This window comes from Myxocyprinus asiaticus, chromosome 19 (genome assembly GCF_019703515.2).
Source record: "Myxocyprinus asiaticus isolate MX2 ecotype Aquarium Trade chromosome 19, UBuf_Myxa_2, whole genome shotgun sequence".
Classification (NCBI taxonomy): Eukaryota; Metazoa; Chordata; class Actinopteri; order Cypriniformes; family Catostomidae; genus Myxocyprinus; species Myxocyprinus asiaticus.
In genome coordinates, this window is record NC_059362.1 from 45,437,328 (window position 1) to 45,459,780 (window position 22,453).

Consider the following 22,453-nt stretch of genomic DNA (forward strand, 5'->3'; position numbering starts at 1 on the left):
TTTATCATGATACAAATAATAATAATCAGTTATCAAAACATTCCATATTATTTAAATGGTTTTTGATGAGCGGAAAATTTATATATATATATATATATATATATATATTTATTATTATTATTATTATTATTATTATTTTTATTTTTTTTATGCACTTTGTGATTGTGATTTGTTTTTATTTTATTAGGTTGGCTTGAAAGAGCCAACCTACTGATCTACTATTTAAACTTAATATTATTATTCTTCTGAGACTGAAATTTCTAACACTAACTCCTCCTAGAGCTTTCAAGCTACATGCACCAAACTCAGAAAAATACCCTAGCAACCAAGTAATAAAATACATATCTCTGCACCAGATCATCGTAGAGATTTCTGGTTTCATTCATTTGACTCAGGGTAGCAAGGAGCCTTTTGAGTATCACCTTGGTAACTTCCTAGCAACCAGATGGGGTTACCCTAGCAACCAAGTAACAAATCACATATCTCTGCACCAGAACATTGTAGACACTTCCGGTTTCATTCATTTGACTCAGGGTAGCAAGGAGCCTTTTGAGTATCACCTTGCTAACTTCCTAGCAACCAGATGGGGTTACCCTAGCAACCAAGTAACAAATCACATATCTCTGCACCAGATCATCGTAGAGACTTCCGGTTTCATTCATTTGACTCAGGGTAGCAAGGAGCCTTTTGAGTATCACCTTGGTAACTTCCTAGCAACCAGATGGGGGTTACCTTAGCAACCAAGTAACAAAACACATATCTCTGCACCGGAACATTGTAGAGACTTCCGGTTTCATTCATTTGACTCAGGGTAGCAAGGAGCCTTTTCAGTATCACCTTGGTAATTGCCTAGCAACCAGATGGGGTTACCCTACCACCCAAATAAAAAAAAATCACATATCTCTGCACCAGAACATCGAAGAGACTTCCGGTTTAGCTCATTTGACTCAGACTAGCAATGTTGTTAGTATCATCCTGGTAACTGCCTAGCAACCAAATGGGATCACCCTAGCAACCTAGTAGTCTATCTATCTTTATTTCTATCTATCTATCTATCTATCTATCTATCTTAAACCAGGCTTTTTCAAGCTAAAATTTGTCCACAAACTTTTGTATCTATTTTTATATTGCCATTTCTTATTATTGAATGGTTTTGCAGGATCCAGTGACCTCTAGTAGAAAGAGGGCAGTGTACACATTTACATTAGTGATTCATTACTGAAATTTCTTAAACATGTGTCTACTCAGCATTTATATTTAAAACATTGCAACACTTGATTAAACGTGGCCTGTCTTTACTGACTAGGACCTTGATGGCCATTTTAAAGTTTTAATTTGCATGTGAATAAGTCACATACCTGTCTTTCTACACTCAAAAAATAATGATTATAAGAATTACACATTTCAATTTCATTACAAAATTCCATCAAATTGAATTGTGTAATTTTTAACTAACTAAAATTAATAAAACTCAATATATTAAATTTTTTATTTGCATTATTTTGTTAAAAATTACTCAATTCAATTTGATGGAATTTTGTTATGAAATTGAAATGTGGAAATCTTAGAAAATATTTTTTTTGAGCATAGGGTAAAACCAGAGACTATTTTGCCCGAGACGGTGCACTAGAATTAAAACGAAAACTACTTGAAAACTACTTTTTAAAAACAGAGACACAACACAGAATATATTATACACACAATATATTATTTACAACCTCCAGTTTTAAAATGCCAAGTTAACAAATTATGTTTGAGAAACACACACACAAATAACATCAACAAAGGTTTAAAAATCACTCCACCCCTTTAAAATTCCCCAAATCAGAAATAGTTTCAACAAGTATGCATGTTAACAGATTAGATATTTTTGCTTGAAGAACAGAGTTTGTCCAGAGTTAGAAAGTTGTGATTCAGTTTACACTCCATATAATGTCTTTGGCTCAATGTTTAAAGAACAAGTATGAATATGGCTTTTAGTGATACCTTCATAAATGAAGGAAAAACAAACTTTCTTTCCATATAGGCTTACAGTATCTTACCCGTACAAAAACAACAACAATTATAAGAGCAAGAAATCTCTCAAACAGACACTTTCACACATACAATTATCTCTAGTCAAAATACAATAAATAAATATTTAAGATCAAGTTTGGCAACTCATTTGAGCTTGTCAGCTTTTCCTCCCTAAAGATATAACGGAAATCACAAGGAGGAAACAGACTTTCCTTCCTATCACACACACACACAGAAGGTCAGTTGTAAAAATCAAAAGGTCAAAGGTGAATATCTTTGGCTGTACTTTAAGGCTGTAAAGAAAATATTCAACCACAATTCTACCATCACAGGAATGAAAAGTTAATTGTTTTACTGTGACCTTGACTTCCACCACAATGAGCTTTGCATTTTACAAAACAAATTGTCTCTTGCAGACAATTCAAAAGAATTATGGTAGCAGGGTAGCAAAAATGCTAATTCTACTAATAGCCATATGCAAATTACACATTTTGTTTGTGTAAATTAAGGCACATTCCAACTTGAGTATACACATTCACAAAAATATGACCCAACATTAAAAAAAAACAGTATGCAAAACAACCCAACAATAAAAAGATATTGCATTTAGGAAATGGCAAGAACAGAAGACAGAAGGAATGTTACAGTGTTACATTGTCATTAAATGTGTTCATAATGGGACTTTGCTACTAAAGGAGTAAAACAAGGGGACTTTGTGATTTGTTATTAAATTATAATAAAACAAGACAAAAATAACTGTTAAATTAGATGCAATGCATAAAATGCATGCATGTTTATGCGAAGTTTTACAAAAGTATTTAGGATTTTGTCACTATAACTGGACTTTGCTACTAAAGGGGCAAAACATGGGAAATTTGTGATTTGTCATTAAATTAAAATGAAACAAATAGAATTGTTAAAATGGATGCAATGCATAAAATGCATGCATATTTTTGCAGAATTTTACAAAAAACATTTAGGATTTTATGACTAAATGAGTTCATAACTAGACTTTTCTACTAAAGGAGCAAAACAAACACCAATGTGGATGTTGTTCAAGAAAAATGTACGGTTTGTTATAAAATCAGATTGAAACAAGACAAAAAGAATTGTTAAAATGGATGCAATTTATAAAATGCATTCATGCTTTTGCGGAATATCACAAAAACATTTAATATTTTGATGCTTAATTTGTCCATGAATGGATTTTGCTTCAAAACGTGCAAAACAAACATGGTAAATTTGCTATTCTTTAATAAATTATAATGAAACAAGACAAAAAGAATGAATAAACTGGATGCAATGCATAAAATGCATGCATGTTTTTATAAAAATTTACAAAAGTATTTAGGATTTTGTCACTATAACTGGACTTTGCTTCTTAAGTAGAAAAACAAGGGGACTTTGTGATTTGTTATAAAATTATAATAAAACAATAAAAAAAATTTAAAGGATGCAATGCATAAAATGCATTCATGCTTTTGCAGAATTTTACAAAAACATTTAGTATTTTGATGCTTAATGTGTCCATAAATGGATTTTGCTTCAAAACGTGCAAAACAAACATGGTAAATTTGCCATTTGTTAAAAAATTATAATAAAACAAGACAAAAAGAATTGTTAAAATGGATGCAATGCATAAAATGCATGCATGTTTATATTGCAAGGTAAACCCAAGTCAAGTGGAATTCTAAGCATGTCGAAGACAAACCAAAGTAAAAAAACAAAACGTTGTGGCCTCCTGGATACAGTTTGTTCTGCACACACATGTGCAAATATACACAGTATTTTATAACTCATTTTCCTATTTTTGGTGAAAGCAACACCTTTAACCTGCATACATGTTACCCTGATATTCTGCATGGCACTTGTGGCTTCAATGAAAACTCAGAGTCGAGCGGCATAGTTGATACAAAGCGTGTGGTCACGAACGTCGCCCCAGCCCCCGTTTTTCATGTGGGGTTGATGCTCCACGGGTCCATGATCTGTCAGGGTCAGTATCGGAGGGAAAAGCGCAGCTTGGGCTTCTTTAAGCGCTGCGTCCACCCTCTCCTGAACCATTTCATGCTTGCAGTTGTCCTGGTGCAGGCCACAATCTCCTGTGTGAAGAACTCGGCTTCCACAAGCCACTAGAACTTTAAGGGGTTTGGAGATGCACGTACCAGACAGGTTCTGGAGGGTCCAATCCCAGTTATAATCATCGAAAGTGCAGAACTCATTGTTGCATCCCATTAGTTTGTAGTACAGCTCTCTAGAAATGCCCATTCCTATGTTGTGTTTGGTCGACAGCCATCCTGAAGTCTCTGTTTTGGTGGAAAGCTCTTGAAAGCCAGACAAACCGTCATGGTTTCCCAATGCGAGGATGTCGCAGTCCCCGCAGCTGGTTTTCCTGAGTTCAGTCATAGATTTGAAGTAGTGATGGAAATCTGGGAGAAGGTAGTTGTCTTCCTCAATGAACACAACATATCCGTTGTATCCCAGAAGAACCCGGACTCGTTCGAACACGAAATGCAGCTTCCACCACCAGTGGTGTTTGGTTTGTGTGATGGGAGCTTCCCTGTAATGTCCATAAGAGTCCGGGTGTTCTGCATTCAAGCAGCCCCGTTTAATCGCATCTTCTTTAGATATGTCTCTCGGACAATCCTGAGGATCTTGTCCTGGAAATTCATTTGGATACAGCTGTATGCTGTAGGGGAAATATATCTGCAGAACCTTGCAGAACGAGATTCCCTTGACCATATCAGAAATTCCCTCTGAGAAATAGTCGTGACTGAATATCAGAAGTATGTTTTGCACTCCAACTACTTTCTCAAGGGACTGTATGAGCATTTGAAGGTAAGCCGGTCTATTGTGGACTTGAACAACAATAACCAGCTCCGGTTCCAATGGAAACTTCTCTCCATTCTGAATGAACTGTCTGTAGTTGCTGTCATAAACAGACTTCCTCATACTCAATATGGACCCATACTCAAATTTACCCAAAACAACAGGCTGGGTACTCTCTTTAACAGTCTCTTCGACATTTCCTTCATCTCCAGTCCCACGTTTGGAATAAAATAACACTATAAATACAATTAAGATGACGAGGAACACAATAACGTTCTTCTTCAATAGTCGGAATCTCATTTTTAAACTTCAATGCACCATGGAAAACCAAACTCTGGGTTATATTATGTTTTGTGTGCTGTTCTAGCTCCGTTGTGGGCATAATCAGGGCATATCCACGTCGGATCCCTCTGAACATTCAGGTGAAACACGAACACCTGTCGAGAGAAGTTGATCAGTGAGTTTTTCGATATTAAATGTCGCGCGAGAGCGCAAAACAGACCATGGTAAGAGTTTAATGCGAATATCGCTGTTCAATTAAAGTGTGAACTACTCACCCAGATAAAGTGTCATGTGCAACAAAGTTGAAACCAGGAAGAGAAAGTGTTTTGAGAATGAGGAGGTCGTTACTGCTGACGTGTACTTACAGCCAACAGGAACACAGCAGCGCTCCTCCTTACTGACACAGAACAGATCCACAAATAAAATATTACTAAAATATTATTTCTAAATATATAATTCGCAGATATATTCTCCTATATTTATAATATTGACATATTAAAATTGTAAAAAAATTATACTTATAAGTTATATGATTTTAATATTATATTGTATTATTAATAGAAATATTAATAATAATATTAATGTTATATTTTCATATATCTAGATTAAATTTAGGCCTATATAGCTATATGTGTGTAATTAATTTGATTACTATTTATTAACAATAATAAAAATATTTTAGATTACTTGTAAATATTAATATTTGTAATTAATTTGTTTTAATTTTAATAGTAATTACTATTCACAAATAATTTATGAATACATCTATATATACATCTATATATATATATATATATATATATATATATATATATATATATATATATATATATATACACACACACATCAATATATATACATATATATATATATATATATATAATTAATTATATTAAATTATTGTTTATATTATTATTAATAGAAATAATAAAAATAATTGTTATTTTATTATATCTTGAATAAATATAGGCCTATATAGCTATAGGTGTGCAATTAATTTGATTATTATTTATTAAAAATAAGAAAAATATTTTAGATTACTTTTAAATATTAATTAATATTTGTAATTTGTTTTAAATTTAAGAGTAATTATTATTCACAAATAAATTATGAATACATCTATATATATATATATATATATATATATATATATATATATATATATATATAGACATACATATGTATATATATATATATATATATATATATATATATATATATATATATATATATATATATATATAATTAATTATATTAAATTATTGTTTATATTATTATTAATAGAAATAATAAAAACAATTGTTATTTTATTATATATCTTGAATAAATATAGGCCTATATAGCTATAGGTGTGCAATAAATTTGATTACTATTCATTAAAATAAACAAAAAACTTTTAGATTAATTGAAAATATTAATTAATATTTGTAATTCATTTATAATATTTCTAATAATAATTAACATTCGCAGATTATGTATGAATCAATCAATATAATTATATATATGCGTGTTTGTAATATATTATTATATTATTATTAATTAAAAATAAACACAAACCGTTCTAAATGTTTTAAATTATTTTTTATATATTAAAATAAATTATATTATAACAGTTAATAAATTACTTATACTATATTTCACTTTTATCTGTGTAATTAACTATTTTATTACTAATTAAAAATAAACAAAAACAGTTTGAGATATATTTAAGAAATGTTCATATTTTTAATTTTATGATTAATATGTTAATATATTACTATATATATATATATACTGTACTAATAAATTAAACTTTAATAATATAGGCCTACATTTGTATATAATGTTGTATTATTTTGCTACATTTTATCATATTTGAGATATATTGATTAAAATGTATGAAGGGAAAAAAATCCTTCATATACTGTATCTTTGTACTTTATTATGCAGAAAAATGAACATACAGCATGCACCATCCAGATAAAAGTATAGGAAAATGTTCAAAAGTTACAATTAAGTTACAATTAGGTTATACATATAATAATAGAATCAAATACAGATATGAATAAAAAGATACAAATTTTATTTAAAACTGTAAGGAAAATGTAATCCAAGTAATCAGCCTATATCATATATTCATCGTGGAATAAAATGTACATTATGTCACGCATTAACTAAAACAATGCATGTCCATTTACTTGATGTTTTTCCCTTTATGTATAGATTTTCACATTAATTGTGGTTTCAAATAAGCCTGACATAAGTCAAAAAAATAGACCCAACAAACAGGATTAACTGGTTGGATTCACACAGACCTTGGACACTACAGGACGTTTATCAACCCTTTAAATGACAAAAGAGGATGAGAGATAAAAACCATAAAAACCCTTTTGTGTCTCCAGTGTTGATCATGTATTAAAGAGGAGGGTCCAAACAGAAACCTTTTTAGTGGTTACAAAACACTGTAGAGGTGAAACCAGACTTACAGCTCTTTTGTTATTATAAACATCACCTCTAGATGGCAAAAGAAGAGCATCAGGTTATGTGTGAAACCCCATTACTTCATCTGCTTTTCATAAAGACCAAAACTGTAACCTAATAGATTTACTTGACAGAAAAAGCACTGGGGAACACAAGAAGCCAAAAGGTCAGCTTCAACATGCATTTAAAATCAGGTGTTGTTTAGAGTGCTATAAAATACAGGTAATATTCAGTGATGACATTATATATATATATATATAATGTATGTCTTTAAATGACAAAGGGCAATCATTCTGCGTAATATGTGCATTTGTGGTTGCATTGAACTTAGTTGACTCATTTGCTCATAATACAGATTTTAACCTTTTCTTTATGTTATATGAAGGTCACATAAATCTCCTGTAAACATTTTTGATAGACACATTAAATAAACTAATGACAGTGTGAAAAGTGTATTTTAGAAGAGTTTATTTTCTAAAAGTTCACAGGGCCTTAAGTACCCCTAACTGAAGAAATAATACAGTCATTTTGCAGGAATATTAGCATTTGTGTGTTTTTTACAAGAATAAGCAAACCAACACAGCACAAGAATGACCTTAGGAAGTTAATTAAATGTAATTAAATCAGAGTTATGTAGAATTAATAAGATAATGACTGTAATTTAAGTGAGGTTTATTGGAGTTTTTTAATTATTGGGTGGAGCAGTTCTCAGGAAACTTGGTCCTAAAAAAATAAAAATGTTCAAATTAGTTTTCATGCATTGAGCCAAGTAACACAAAGTTCACACTGTCAGTATATATGAGAAATATGCCTTATTTGGTTGAGGGGTTAGCAAAGGTCAACAGTGATATAAGCGGGCATGAGATGATAAAGGAGCAGTCTGAGACTGGCACAGGGCTGCTTGAGACAAAAAGCAGGGCTTCCACACATTTTGACCAATTCATTTCCATGAGTCCTGGAATTATAAGATATATACACTGTACATATACTGTATATATTAAAGCCGAACAAAATAGGAAAATGTACATTTATACACTATAAAAATAATTTAGATCTGACTTATTTCAATAACCTTTCCATGCCTAGAAATCACATTTTAACATTCCTTGACATTTCCAGGTTTTCCATGACCGTGGGAACCCTGTAAAAGAGGAACATTTTTTTTTTTTTTTTTTTTTAGAGTTTCACATGGATGTAAACTTTAGACACTTCAGGTAGTTCTTTTTTAAAACAATTTAAAAAGGGTAATTCATATTTAAGTCTTCAAGTGTTCCTAAAAGAGGACATTTTGTGTCAGACACTGTTAACATGAGTACAATTTGTGCCAAGACACATTTTATGCTTTCCTTCTAATGCATATTACGTACTACTCTTAATTTCTGCAGTACATAGTATGTATAATGTGCAAAGTATGCACATTTTCTGTTTGCATAATACTATGATATTCTACATTTACTACACTGACTTGGCCAGTGTGGTAATATGAATTGGTAGTATCTATTTGTTTTTTTTTTTGTTGGTTTTTTTGGCCCATTATTTGATTAGACTGACAAAAAGTTGAGTTTTTGTTTTATTTAATTTTATTTATTTTTTTACACAAAATGTAATTTCAAATGCAAAATAAACAACTTCCAAGAATATAACTGGACATCACTCACATGCAACATTATGAGGTCATGTGACAACAACGTAGCAAATTGCTGTTTGAAACATTTATCTTTGCATAATGCTTACATTTCACCATTTTTTTTTAAATGGTATAGTAGGCAGTATACAGTCAGGGACGTAGATTCTACAGCAAGTACTACAACTCCCCAGCATTATTTATACCATGATCAATGGAAACATGGGTAAATGCTTCACGCTGCAACCCACCCAATGTTCAAGCCAAATCTACGCCCTTGTATACAGTATATGCTGCACAGTATTCAGTAAGCTAGTATTCTGTTACAAACATAACCTCTTTCTTTTTTTCTGTTTTACTTTACCGTTTCAACGTACTATTTTTGAAATAGCAGACAGTATGCTCTATATACTGTGCAGTATTAAGAATGTAGTAAGCAGGGGGCCTGGGTAGCTCAGCGAGTACTGACACTGACTACCACCCCTGGATCTTGAGTTCGAATCCAGAGTGACTCCAGTCAGGTCTCCTAAGCAACCAAATTGGCTCGGTTGCTAGGGAGGGTAGAGTCACATGGGGTAACCTCCTCGTGGTCGGCATAATGTGGTTCGCTCTCGGTGGGGCACGTGGTGAGTTGTGCATGGATGCCGTGGAAAATAGCGTGGGCCTCCACACGCGCTACATCTCCGTGGTAACGCGCTCAACAAGTCACATGATAAGATGCACAGATTGACATTCTCAGACGCGGAGGCAACTGAGATTCGTCCTCCGCCACCCAGATTGAGTCACTACGCCACCACGAGGACTTAGAGCACATTGGGAATTGGGCATGCCAAATTGGGGAGAAAAAAAAATTAAAATAACATTAAATGCATGGCAGCGTAGGGTGCAACAAATGCATTTCAATTTCTTAGCCCTAAGAGACTAGGTTTATTCCTCTATGCATTTAAGCTCATTTAGACTTATTATTTTAAGACTTAGAAACTTAAAACTTTAGGAGCTTTTAAGCTTGAGATCGACTCTTCACCACAGTGATAACCCCCAACACTCAACTCTTCTAAACCTCAACTTAACAGAACATTAAATACTTACAAATCTTTTGCACAAAAACACATAAAATAGCTCTAAATTTCAACATTTACTCTCCCTTCTGAGCCTCTTGCAAAGCATGCTGTGGGGAAAAAAAATCTATGGTAAAATACAGTAAATTTACAGTTCACTACCATTTATATCGTTTAATGTTATAAACTTAATATATCAGCCTTTTTTTGTTTTTCACTGCTTTTCTTTTATTGCTTTTTTATCTGTATTGTTAAATAACAACAGAAGGCCACATAATGACTTAAAGTTCATCAAGAGTGTAATAATTAATACACACAAACCCAAAACACCATCAGAGTAACACATGTGACACTAAAATAATACAATAGACACTAACTAACCTACATAAAATATAACACATATTTAAAATAAATGAAACATAACTATTCCCATAAAATATAATGAAATGTGATGGGTCACGCAGGGACTTCTGGGAACACCCGATTATTGTTTTTCACCTTAATTTTAATAATAGTTTACTGTAAATGTTTACCATTAATTATACAGTAAAACCATACATTTACATCTAAAAACCTTTTATTTACTGTAAAATAACATTTAATTTGATTAAATATATAATTATAATTGTACATTTTTTACATGTATAGAAATCCCCACTCAATTTAAGTAATGCAAAATAAAAAATAAATAATAATAATAATACAAAAATGTATGTTGTCCCAACACAAATGGATTAAGTAAATCTAAGTGTATTTCAATGAGCTTTCATTTGAATTAAATTAACTGATCAAGAAGCAAAAATCAATATACTCTGAAGTTTACCAGATTAATTTTGACACTCAACATTTTTTGTTGAGTTTCGTCATATTATGAGTACAGCATACACTCAATATCTTGTGTTGCAAATGTGGCGTCAAATTAAGAAAAGTTCATTTATTTTCACCTCTTTCTTTCTTTCCACTCCCTCCCAACACATCCTCCCAAGGGCGCAGATTTGTCTTGAACATTGGGGGTGTTGCAGCGTGAAGTGCTTACATGTTTCCATTGATCATGGTATAAATATTGGGGGAAGTGGGGGATTGTACTGGCTTGTTTTGATTATTGGGGGGTGTGTGGGTTACCTCCCCCTGGAATCGACGCACCTGCATCCTCCAAACCTTCAGAAATCAGAAACCTTCATAACTATGATTAATTATGAGTTAATCTCTGATAAATTCAGGAATACATATGGTTTTAATGAGAACTATCAAGGTATGATGGATGGGTAAAAACCCTACAGCTTATCAGAGTAGATAATTATGTAAACCCAAATAAGTGCAAGTGAACCTGAAAAACAGAATGCAGAAGTAATGCATCCACATGATTTTAAGATGTTGGATTGGCGCTACTTGAACTCTGTCCACTGATCCTGGCCGAATATAAAAGGTATGTTCTGCCAAATATTCATTTTAGTACCGCAATTCTCACACAGCATGTTTACATGAGTAACTCTCACATCGCTTCACCTAAATTATTTGTTTTTCTCAAGAATCAAGAGTGGGTGTTATCTTATCTCCTTAGTGGTCATCCTTTTTTGAGGTACTCCTATAAACCATCTACTATCCTTGCAGACGTTTTTTTAATAATGATTGACTCTCTGTTTACAGGAATGTGAAACAATGGTGTCGGTGGTTCCAAACTGATAACGTCTTTTTGTTTCCTGATGGCAGACAAAAACAATCTCTGCAAAATAACGGCACCACTGCCAACCCGGTCATTAAACTACAGTCATTTGGGAGGATTAGAGGGATATTTCACCCAAAAAAGAAAATTATGTCATTATTTACTCACCCTCGTGTCTTCAAAACCTGTCTGACCTTCTTCTGTGGAACAAATAGGAGACGTTAGGTAGAATGTTAGGGACTTACAACCTCAGTCACCATTTACTTTCATTGTATGGAAAAATTATGCAATGAAAGTGAATAGTGAAGATGCTATACATGTTATTATTCAATGGTCTTTAAACCTCTTCAACTCTGAAGATTTTTTGGGCTGCCACCAACAATTTTATACACTGAAATTTAAAAGCTCACCATTTACACATACTGTGGACTAACTGCCAAAAATTAGTCCACTTTTTTCTCTATCACCTTCCATCACAATATACAGATCTGAAATGTAGGTGGCGCTCTAACACATTTTAGACCTCACAGATGTGCTCGTCCATAGACATTCAGTCTAATTTTCAGTTCATGCAACACCCTCATTGTTTCATAGAATATCTCGGCCTCTGAGTGGACTAGAAGCTCAATCTAGGTGTCATTAGAAATCTGAGATACTCCCATTTGCGATGGTGTACAATGTTATATCATTAATAGTCGATAATATACATTTCTGATGATTTTGTTTAGCATGCTATTCCTGGGGGACTGCATGTTTTGTTCTGGACATCTAAGATATAACATTGGATTATTCACATAAGCAAGCTCACAGACAAGTAAAAATGGCTCATATTTCAGAGAACTGCCTAAGGAAAAAGCATATATATAGTTTTTAGCTATTTGGGACTTACAGCAGCAGTGATTGGCGCATAAAGAGAAGTTTGTATTTTTCATCTTACAAATATCATATTTCACTTTGTGATTCTTTTGAAAATCTTTTAAACTGTTATATTAGTGCTGCAAAATAAACTTTACAGGCACATTCCTGAGAATGAGAGCTTTCATTTGATATATGACTTGTGCTATTTTAAAGACTTTTATATTCATATTAATATTTCTACCACAAAACCACTAGGTGGCGCTTATTTGCGACGCAGATGATTAAGGCCTTATTTTGTTATTTTAAGTAACAAATGCAGAAGTGATGATTATTTATAAAAAGTTCAGATTCTAAACGTTCAGACGATACCACATATGCCTGATTTATGTATACAGGGACTTGAGCATGTTAAGTTTAAACTTTTTTGCGATATAGCGCCCCCTTGTGGACTCGTCTGCGGGTCCACAGAGTTGAAGAGCTTAAATTTTTTTGATGTCTGTTTTCCCAGAAGAGAAACGCTGTACATTTTAAATCTGCTAAAAGTGAATTTTGTAAACTTTTAAGAGTTATATTTGGAATTATATATTTGACCTCAAAGCTAATAGACATGGACTAAAAACCACAAAACTGCAAATGTGATTTCATGGGGTCTTAAACTAAGAATATTGTTAAAACGGAAAACAGACACAGTAAGCAGTTTTGGCTCCAAACAGCTATTACTAAATCTAAAAATTCATGTAAACAAACTTTTGGCAGGAATTTTTTTTAATAGCAGGTCAGACAGGGGAATATTGTTCACATATCTGGGGGTGGACTTGATTACAACTTACTGCAACAACTACAACTGCCTAGTGATTATTATGTATCTACTATAACATGCTACACAATTTAGGCTATTTTAGAACAGTGGTTCTCATTTAGGAGGCCGCAGAAAACTTTTAAGTGGGCCGCAGATGACTCAAAATTATTTCAAATATGTTACTAAAATAACCTTACTTAATCAAAATGACAGAGGCCTACATTTTATAAATTATATAAATTGCTTTAGAGATTGCAACCCTAAAAGTACAAGAGAAAGAATCGCCATTGGCTAGTAAATTGTTGTTTTTACTTGCCAGACTTTTGACAACATATAAGCGTAATGCAACTGGAAACTAAAAAAAGATATTGAGCATCTTCCCATATTTAAAGTATTCATATTTATGGCTTCACACTATACTGTATGCGAGATTGTAAATTTTATTTCATATGTCGCTTTATATCATTTCAATCACATTTGAGCTTTTGAAAAAAGTGCAAATTTCACATTCTATCAATTTATATGATTTGAAATTTATAGTAATTATACAAGCTGTTGTCACTGTTTAAAAATGTCATACACATTTTTAGAAAAAAAAAAATCACAATGTTTTGAATCTAATAATGAAAATAGAATTCCACATATAACAATAATTTAATAATTTTATTATAATAATAATTTAAGTGCTACTATGTCAGAAGTACCTTGTAAAAACATTTGTTAAATTCTTCCATATTTACAATGTTTATTGAAGTAAAAACATTTCATAATGTATGACTGTCCCTTTAAATATTTATATGTACACATTTATTACACTTACTACATTTTGTTACATGTTTGTTTATATGCACTTGTTTTATTTACAAGTATGTTGATATGTTTAACAAGCGCTAAATTGGTACTCTCTCTTTAAGAGAACCGGCAGCTCCGCAAGCAAATGTTTACGATTGAATTAGTGCAGCGCACATTAACGAGAGAGAAGTTGCATGGTGGGTTTTTCCCTCATCCGTGCAATGAATGTTAAGAATTAATGTTCATTTATTTTACTTTTTGATCACCAACTGACTGTAAATAACAGAAAGGAAATCAAAAGAGACATTATTCAATGAAAATGGAGTGTGTGGATCTCGTCTTTGGACACAAAATACACGGAACGAGCCAAAAGAAAACTTTTACCCGCATACTCTGTATTGACTTGCATGTACAAATATTTATTGTACAAGTTCTGAAATTCAAATCTACAAGTTCTCAAGTTTGCAACACTTTTTGTCTTCTAACAGACGTCCAACAGGCGCATTACTTGTCTGTAGTAGCCATGCTGTGAAATGGAGAATGCTGTGAAAACAGTCCGTGGAAACGTTTACGCAAAATCAGAGTTGACATCGTTAAATGCAATGTAAATGTCACTAAAGTGATGGTAACAGCGCGATCACGACACCTCATGACCCACTGCAGTCAAATAAGGTAATTTTCCTTCAGCGTGCATGCTCACAACATGCGTAAAAGACGAGACTGAATCCAGCTTATTAAACACTTTTTTATTCAGTAAAAAGATCACTGTGCTTAATTTCTTCTTCACCACTACACAACTCAAAACATCTGAATATTTACTAGCCAGTGTGGCTAATAACAGACATATTTTAGTCGCATCGCGCAGTACAGAGGGCTGATATTGCTTGGTTACCCCTTTAGTACCCCTTTAATGAAAGCTCTTCAGTTTTTAGTTAGTTTGTTTTCAGATTCAAAAGAAACAGCTTGACCAGACAAAAATGGTACAGGTTCCAATCTGAAAAAGCATAACGGAAGCCAGACTTGCATAGCGAATATGCCAAATATTTAGTCATTCAAATATTGAATTTTTATTCTAGAAATTGAAGTTGTTGTTCTATTGATACAAGTGGCATAAAAGTACAGTTCATATCTACTTAAATGGGGAAAGACCGAAATCTCTAAAACGGTTGGTCAAGATTACAATAATTAACATTTGAAATCAGCAAAAAAATCTGACAACAATGGTATCATAACATTCCCAAGTTGATTGACAGGCAATGTCTGTATCTAAAAGGTGATTGGCTCTTTTACCTGTAAGGTGAGACTTCCTTTCTACATCTGCTGACCGTTGGGCATCTCTGCTAAATAGTCTCTGGTTTAGCTCAAGAAAAGTCAACCCACTAGTCTAACCAGTCATCAAAAACAGCGACTATAAGATGAAATACCCAAAATGATTGTGCAGAATTTATTACTAATAATTATTATTTATTAGTACTTTAACAGGACACTTATGTAGATGTTACATGAGCCAGCTGTGCAGTGTGTAAAAACCTCACTCCCCTCATGTCAAGAGGTGCACTAGCAACTAATGCTAGGGGCTGAAGCCTTTAGCCTCCTCATTGGTGCGCCTGCCTCCCATGCCGGAAATCCCAGTTCAAATCCCGCTTGGAGCAAGTCAAGCAGGACTGGTTACATAAGCTATAAGAAATTAGGTATTATTTGAGTTAAAAAGGGGATCATACAGTTCGTGATTTGTGTAAAACATTTTTTATCTTTAATGCTAATAATAAAACTAAGACTAAAAGGAAACACCCTGTAGCTCAGTTGATGCATAATGGGACTATTTGATTTATTTTTGGCTCATCAAGGATATCACAAAGGCAAAGCCTATTGAATATCATGTTTTGCAGTACCAATGTTCGTGCAGCCTTTCTTACATCACGAAAGCTGCCACGAGAGGCCAGAACATCTGTTCTCTATCAATCCTGCAGAAACATCGGTATGCACAAGCTTTCTACAGAAAAAAGCGAGGAAAAATGGGGGATGAGAAAACAAAAAGAAAGGCAGTTAATTCACAGGGTATTCTCCAGGGTTGTGACATCAGTCTATGAGGCGTGAGTGAAAGTCACTGGCTGTACGCTTGTGTCGGAACTGGCTAATTACGTGTTGGTGTGACAAGCATACCACACGACAACCACACGACAAAAGCTATGACTAACATCAGAGAGAGTGATGTAACTATGCAACACTTGGGTGGGGATACATTACGTTGCCATGTGACCACAAAAACAAAGAGACTTCTAACAATATTATGATGACGTTTTTACAGTAAAATTATAATTCCACTCATTAATAATGCATTAGTGAAATCATTCGGAATTACCAATAATACCAAAACAATGGGGGTCTGAAATGAATGAATTCCAAAATATGTCATGGTTAATGGGTGTTCTTTGGCAGTGGCGTATTTGTTGGTGGCATGAGCAATATAAGGCACCAGTGTTCAATAAATTATTACATTTATTGTTTATAAGAATAGGAACAAAAAAGTTGGATGCATCTAACATAGATTATATAGTTTATACTCTAAATGTAAACTGCATAAATACATATGGAGCATTTTTTGTCTTATTTTCCAGTAAAAATATCTAGACATCCTTAAAACAGAAATTACTCGAGAAGCTGAATGACATACAATTTTAAGTCTTGTTTTCAGAGATATAAAAATTAAGTAAAATTAACTTGTTTACCCTTTGATGTTTTTTCTTACCCCTTTTGGCAAATAAAAATTACTAAAGCATACACATCACTACATTTTGTTAGATTTCTCTGGAAACAAGACAAATATTTTATGCAACTGCTTCTCAAGTAAACTGATCTTGTTTTAAGAATATTTATATATTTTTTAGTGGGGAACAAGACAAAAAAATGTCTATCTGTATTATACGTAACATGATCACACAGGAAATCGACATGTTGTTTCCGAAAGTTCATGTTGCCAGAAATCTACCCCATTCGACTGAATTATTTGCATAAATTTGAATGTAAGTAGATTTCCTCTTCACTCAAAAAAAATTATAATAAAATAAATTAGGATCTGTATTTTTATTTCATAACAAATTTATCAAACTGAACTGAGTAATCTTGAATAAAATAAAAAAACTAAATATTGTAAGTTTTATTAATTGAATTAAACATTACACAATTTAATTTGATTACATATTGCTTTGAAACTGAAATGCGTCAATTTAAAAATAGGCAAAAATATATTTTTCTTAGTGTAGTGCTGCTGCTGATAGTATGCTGCACACGCATCCACTTAGACACAGGTTCTAGTCCAATGGCAACCAGGGAATAATCACGTTCACATAAACAATGGTAAGTGCAATTCGAAGGTTGCATTTTCACTCTAAAATGACATTTTTACTCCAATGGAGCTTAGATTTAGGGTTATGGGGTGAATTGAATACAATATGCATTCCTGTTGACTGTATTACACCATTTACAACTAAAAATACAACTCGCTTTTGGCGCCACTCTGTGGCAATACATTCAACAACACTTCCCGATTCGGCCACAGGGGGCAGTGTTTCCAATTTCGGTAAGCATAGACCGATTTCAGTAGCAGAACTTTCAACCTACTGTTGCCGAATGCACATATCTATCAGTCCAGTTTATGGTAAATGAACGTAGCAACTTGTCCGATCACAAGTGTGCGATTTCTGCATTTTACAACAGCTTTGAATGCGGCTTAGTGACTTTGCATTGCGCCTTAAGCCCTCGAAACCCATGGTAAAATCACTGTAATTCACAGCCTTGTGTAACATATTGCTATTATAAATAGAGGCAACAGTGATATGACAAAAGGGCACCAATGTTCCGTTAATAGTTACATTTCTTAGTAATAATAAACTAAACTAATCAGAATAAACAACTATTGCAACAATATAGCTCATTCGCTTAACTTTTTTTGTGGTTGCCAAATAATGTAGCAACTTGCAGCATGACTTTAGAATGAGCGGTCACAGTTTATCTGCATTTTATAATGGCTTCAAACACGATTCCACCCCCCAAAAAACTAGGGCTGGAACTATTGGTTTTATAAATGCCAATTTATCTGCTGTGGCGACACTGAAGCGAGCCGTGTCATGTTTGTACAGTTTTTCACCTCTTCTGGTTCATAAAAACACAGTGTTTGTATCTGAACAAGATTAAAGAGACACATCATGTGGTTGAACTTGGCATGAGTAAAAAGCACTGCAGTCAGTTTCTTGATATCTTCAAGCACTGGCTGTCTGACCTCAGGGGAACTGTCCAGGGTTCCAGTCAAGAAATCACCCACATCTTTGAACATTTGGACATGATAGACGGAAATGACTATGGGTCTGAAGATGTTGGGACTGGTCTTGTGTGCTGATGATCTAATGCACGTCAGAGTGTGGTCTTTCCGTTGGATGAACTTTCTGTACTAAATTACATGCAAATGGAAGTTAGAATAATTTTAATAACTTATATGCAGACACGGGTGTATACAGTTAATAAAAATCAAGAGTAAAGTTAACCTCTTCAACTTCTTTAATACTACTAATAATATAATAATAATAATATATATAATAATAATAGAATAATATATATATATATATATATTACACACACACACACACACACACACACACACACACACACACTTTCTTTTCAAAAACAGTATAATAGAAATATATTGTTATTTGTAAGTTCATGATACCTAATGCATTTACTAATGTTAACAAATACAACCTTATTGTAAAGTGCTACCGAAATATCGAAGTTAACCTTTTCTTTTTTATTATTATTATTAAAAATATTCAATATAATTTCAACTGTATGAAGTCAGTCGAACGAGATTATTATTAATTATTAAGGGTAAGATAAGGTAGAAATAGCTTTTTAGGGGACCAGCTTCACAGTTTCACTATTTAACGTGACCATTATTTCTGTCTTTTTAATTTGTATTCTGCTTATTTCCCCAAAGATGTGGAATTAACGGACCTTTAATGAAAAGACTGAGCAAGAATCACATTCCACATTCCGATCATTTCAGAGATCCGGGAGTTTGGAGGCTCGCTCCCCCTACTTCTCCAATGATTAATGTGCTTTTGGAAACGCAATCACAACTGTACGGTTTTTAAAAATATTGATGCGGCGCACAGCAATTGATAAATGTATCATGTTATAATTTTCTCATATCAACCCCAAATAACAAACAATTTGCAAAGCTCTCTGGAAAGATTTTTTTGCAGCTGTTTTGATCATCCCAGTCTAAATCACAGAGGTCTAAACCAGTCCATGGTGTCATACTGCTTTGTCTTCCACATTTACATTCTATACATTTGGCAGACACTTAATCCAAAGCGACCTGCAGTCAATTCATCGGTTTGTGTATTCATGGGAATCATTACTAGCCATTACTAGCACAGAAGAAAACTAGATTGTAAAGTTTGTAGACAAACAAAATTTTAAGTAGTTTAAAAATTTTGAAGGTTTTAAAAGCCTTTCAGTCAGCTGAAATATTGAAAGAAAGCATGTTGTAACATAGCTACATTAGACCTTTCAAGCATGTTGTTAGGCGTTGCTAGCATGTTGCCTGCATGTTTTAGCATGTAGCTAGGTGTTGCTATCATGTACACTGGTGGCCAAAAGTTTGGAATAATGTACAGATTTTGATGTTTCGGAAGGAAATTGGTGCTTTAATTCACCAAAGTGACATTCAACTGATCACAAAGTATAGTCAGGACATTACTGATGTAAAAAACAGCACCATCACTATTTGATCAAATCTAGACAGCAGTCATCACTCCAACACCTTATCCTTGAGTAATCGTGCTAAATTGATCATTTGGTACTAGAAAATCATTTGCCATTATATCAAACACTACTGAAAGATATTTGTTCATTAAATGAAGCTTAACATTGTCTTTGTGTTTGTTTTTGGTTGCTACAGTATGCAATAGACTGGCATGTCTTTGGGTCAATATTAGGTCAAAAATGGCAAAAAAGAAACAGCATTCTCTAGAAACTCATCAGTCAATCATTGTTTTGAGGAATGAAGACTATACAATGCTTGAAATTGCCTAAAAAACTGAAGATTTCACACAAAGGCGTCATACTACAGTCTTCAAAGACAAAGGACAACTGGCTCTAACAAGGACAGAAAGAGATGTGGAAGACCAGATATACAACTAAACAAGAGGATAAGTACATCAGAGTCTCTAGTTTGAGAAATAGACGCCTCACATGTCCTCAGCTGACAGCTTCATTGAATTCTACCCGCTCAACACCAGTTTCATGTACAACAGTAAAGAGAAGACTCAGGGGTGCAGGCCTTATGGGAAGAACTGCAAAGAAAAAGCCACTTTTGAAACAGAAAAACAAAAAGAAAAGGTTAGAGTGGGCAAAGAAACAGACATTGGACAACAGATAATTGGAAAAGAGTGTTATGGATCTTAACCCCATTGAGCTTTTGTGGGATCAGCTAGACTGTAAGGTGCGTGAGAAGTGCCGACAAGACAGTCACATCTATGGCAAGTGCTACAGGAAGTGTGGGGTGAAATGTCACCTGAGTATCTGGACAAACTGACAGCTAGAATGTCAAGGATCTGCAAAGCTGTCATTGTTGCACATGGAGGATTTTTTGATAAGAACTCTTTGAAGTAGTTTAAGAAGTTCTGAAAATGTTTTTCAAATTGTAAGTGATTTTTCAGATTATTGCTAGGTCTTGCTAACATGTTTCTAGCATATTTTAGCATGTAGCTAAGGGTTGCTATCATGTAACTAATTTTTTCTAGTATTTAGCATGAAGCTATGCAATGCTAGCATGTAACTAGTCACTGCTAGCATGTTTTAGCATGTAGTTAGGCATTATTAGCATGTTTTAACATGCTGCTAGCATGTTGTTAGTTGTTGCTAACATGTTTTAGCATGTAGCTAGTTGTTGCTAACATGTTGCTAGCATGTTTAACACATAGCTAGGCATTGCAACACATTTAGCATATTGCTAGCATGTTTTAACATGTAGCTAGGCATTATTAGCATGTTTTAACATGTAGCTAGGGGTTGTTATTATGTAGCTAAATTTGTATAGCATTTAACATGAACCTATGCATTGCTAGCATGTAGCTAGGCATTGCTAGCATGTTTTAGCATGTAGCTAGTCATTGCTAGCATGTTTTAGCATGTAACTAGTCATTGCTAGCATGTTGAATAGTCTTGGCTCATCTGAACATTCGTCAGTGTAAGTGAATGGGATTTTTCCCGCTGTGTGGAAACTGTAAGTCTGATCAGTTATAAAAGATATAGCAGCCCAAGTCAGATCAGTCTTAAGGTAGCTTGAAATCGCTAAGACAAGTTAGTGTTTAAAATTTTGGTCTCTGAAGACAGAAGAATAATAGTAAGTTTAAATAGTAGAACAACTTTTTCAAGTCAACCTAATAACGCCAAACCCACATTAAAATAAATAAATAAATGGCTTTTGGTTTACTAGTCAAAACACATTATAGAGTCATTTGCTACTAGTGGACAAAAAAGGATAATTTCGAGAGAACTCAAATGTTAATTCATAGTTAAATAGTAACAGATTGTTTCCTCAATGTACTATTCTGATTTTCTTTGGAAAAATAGAAATCAGTAAATCTGATGGTCCCATTACACAAATACGCATGAACAGTTAATCTATCATAAGTAACTTCTGAGGAATATGGTGTCACCAAACATGACACTGTTTGGGTTTCTCTGATTTAATGCAATCCAAAGGAAGCTCTGTGGCTCTCAGAAGTTTAAGAAAGTAGCTATCGTTGTTGAGGAAATGCCAGCTTTTCCAAAAACACTCACCAGCTTGCAGTTATGGCACAGCTCATAGGGTTTTCCTTTCCAGCCCGTATGCTGATCTTTGATACGGCACGAAATCCATGAAGGCCAGGTCACTCCTGTTAATGACAGGCGTCCTTGGAAATGGATCCAAATTAGTGTTTGACTTTCTGGTGACAAAATCTGCCATGAAATTAAACTGAGTGAAAGAAAAACATTCAAAGCAGTCCATTAGTTAGTAACATTCAAACAAA

At 33.5% G+C, this 22,453-nt stretch overlaps 1 protein-coding gene and 1 long non-coding RNA gene across 2 annotated transcripts in view; both read right to left on the reverse strand.

The window, feature by feature from the left end:
• Positions 1–1,689: 1,689 nt before the first annotated feature.
• Positions 1,690–5,461, reverse strand: LOC127409686 (alpha-1,6-mannosyl-glycoprotein 2-beta-N-acetylglucosaminyltransferase-like). The gene is made up of 2 exons (XM_051644430.1): positions 5,400–5,461; positions 1,690–5,279 (listed from the first exon to the last, which is right to left on the reverse strand). The coding sequence occupies exon 2, from the start codon at positions 5,140–5,142 to the stop codon at positions 3,904–3,906; it is 1,239 nt and encodes a 412-aa protein (XP_051500390.1). The 5' UTR covers positions 5,143–5,279; positions 5,400–5,461; the 3' UTR covers positions 1,690–3,903.
• A 3,617-nt stretch (positions 5,462–9,078) lies between these two features.
• Positions 9,079–22,453, reverse strand: part of LOC127409763 (uncharacterized) — a 36,338-nt gene continuing 22,963 nt past the window's right edge. The window contains exons 2-3 of the long non-coding RNA XR_007892038.1: positions 12,098–12,129; positions 9,079–10,010 (exon numbers count right to left, since the gene is read on the reverse strand). This is a non-coding gene — a long non-coding RNA (uncharacterized LOC127409763). The remainder of the gene's footprint in view (positions 10,011–12,097; positions 12,130–22,453) is intronic.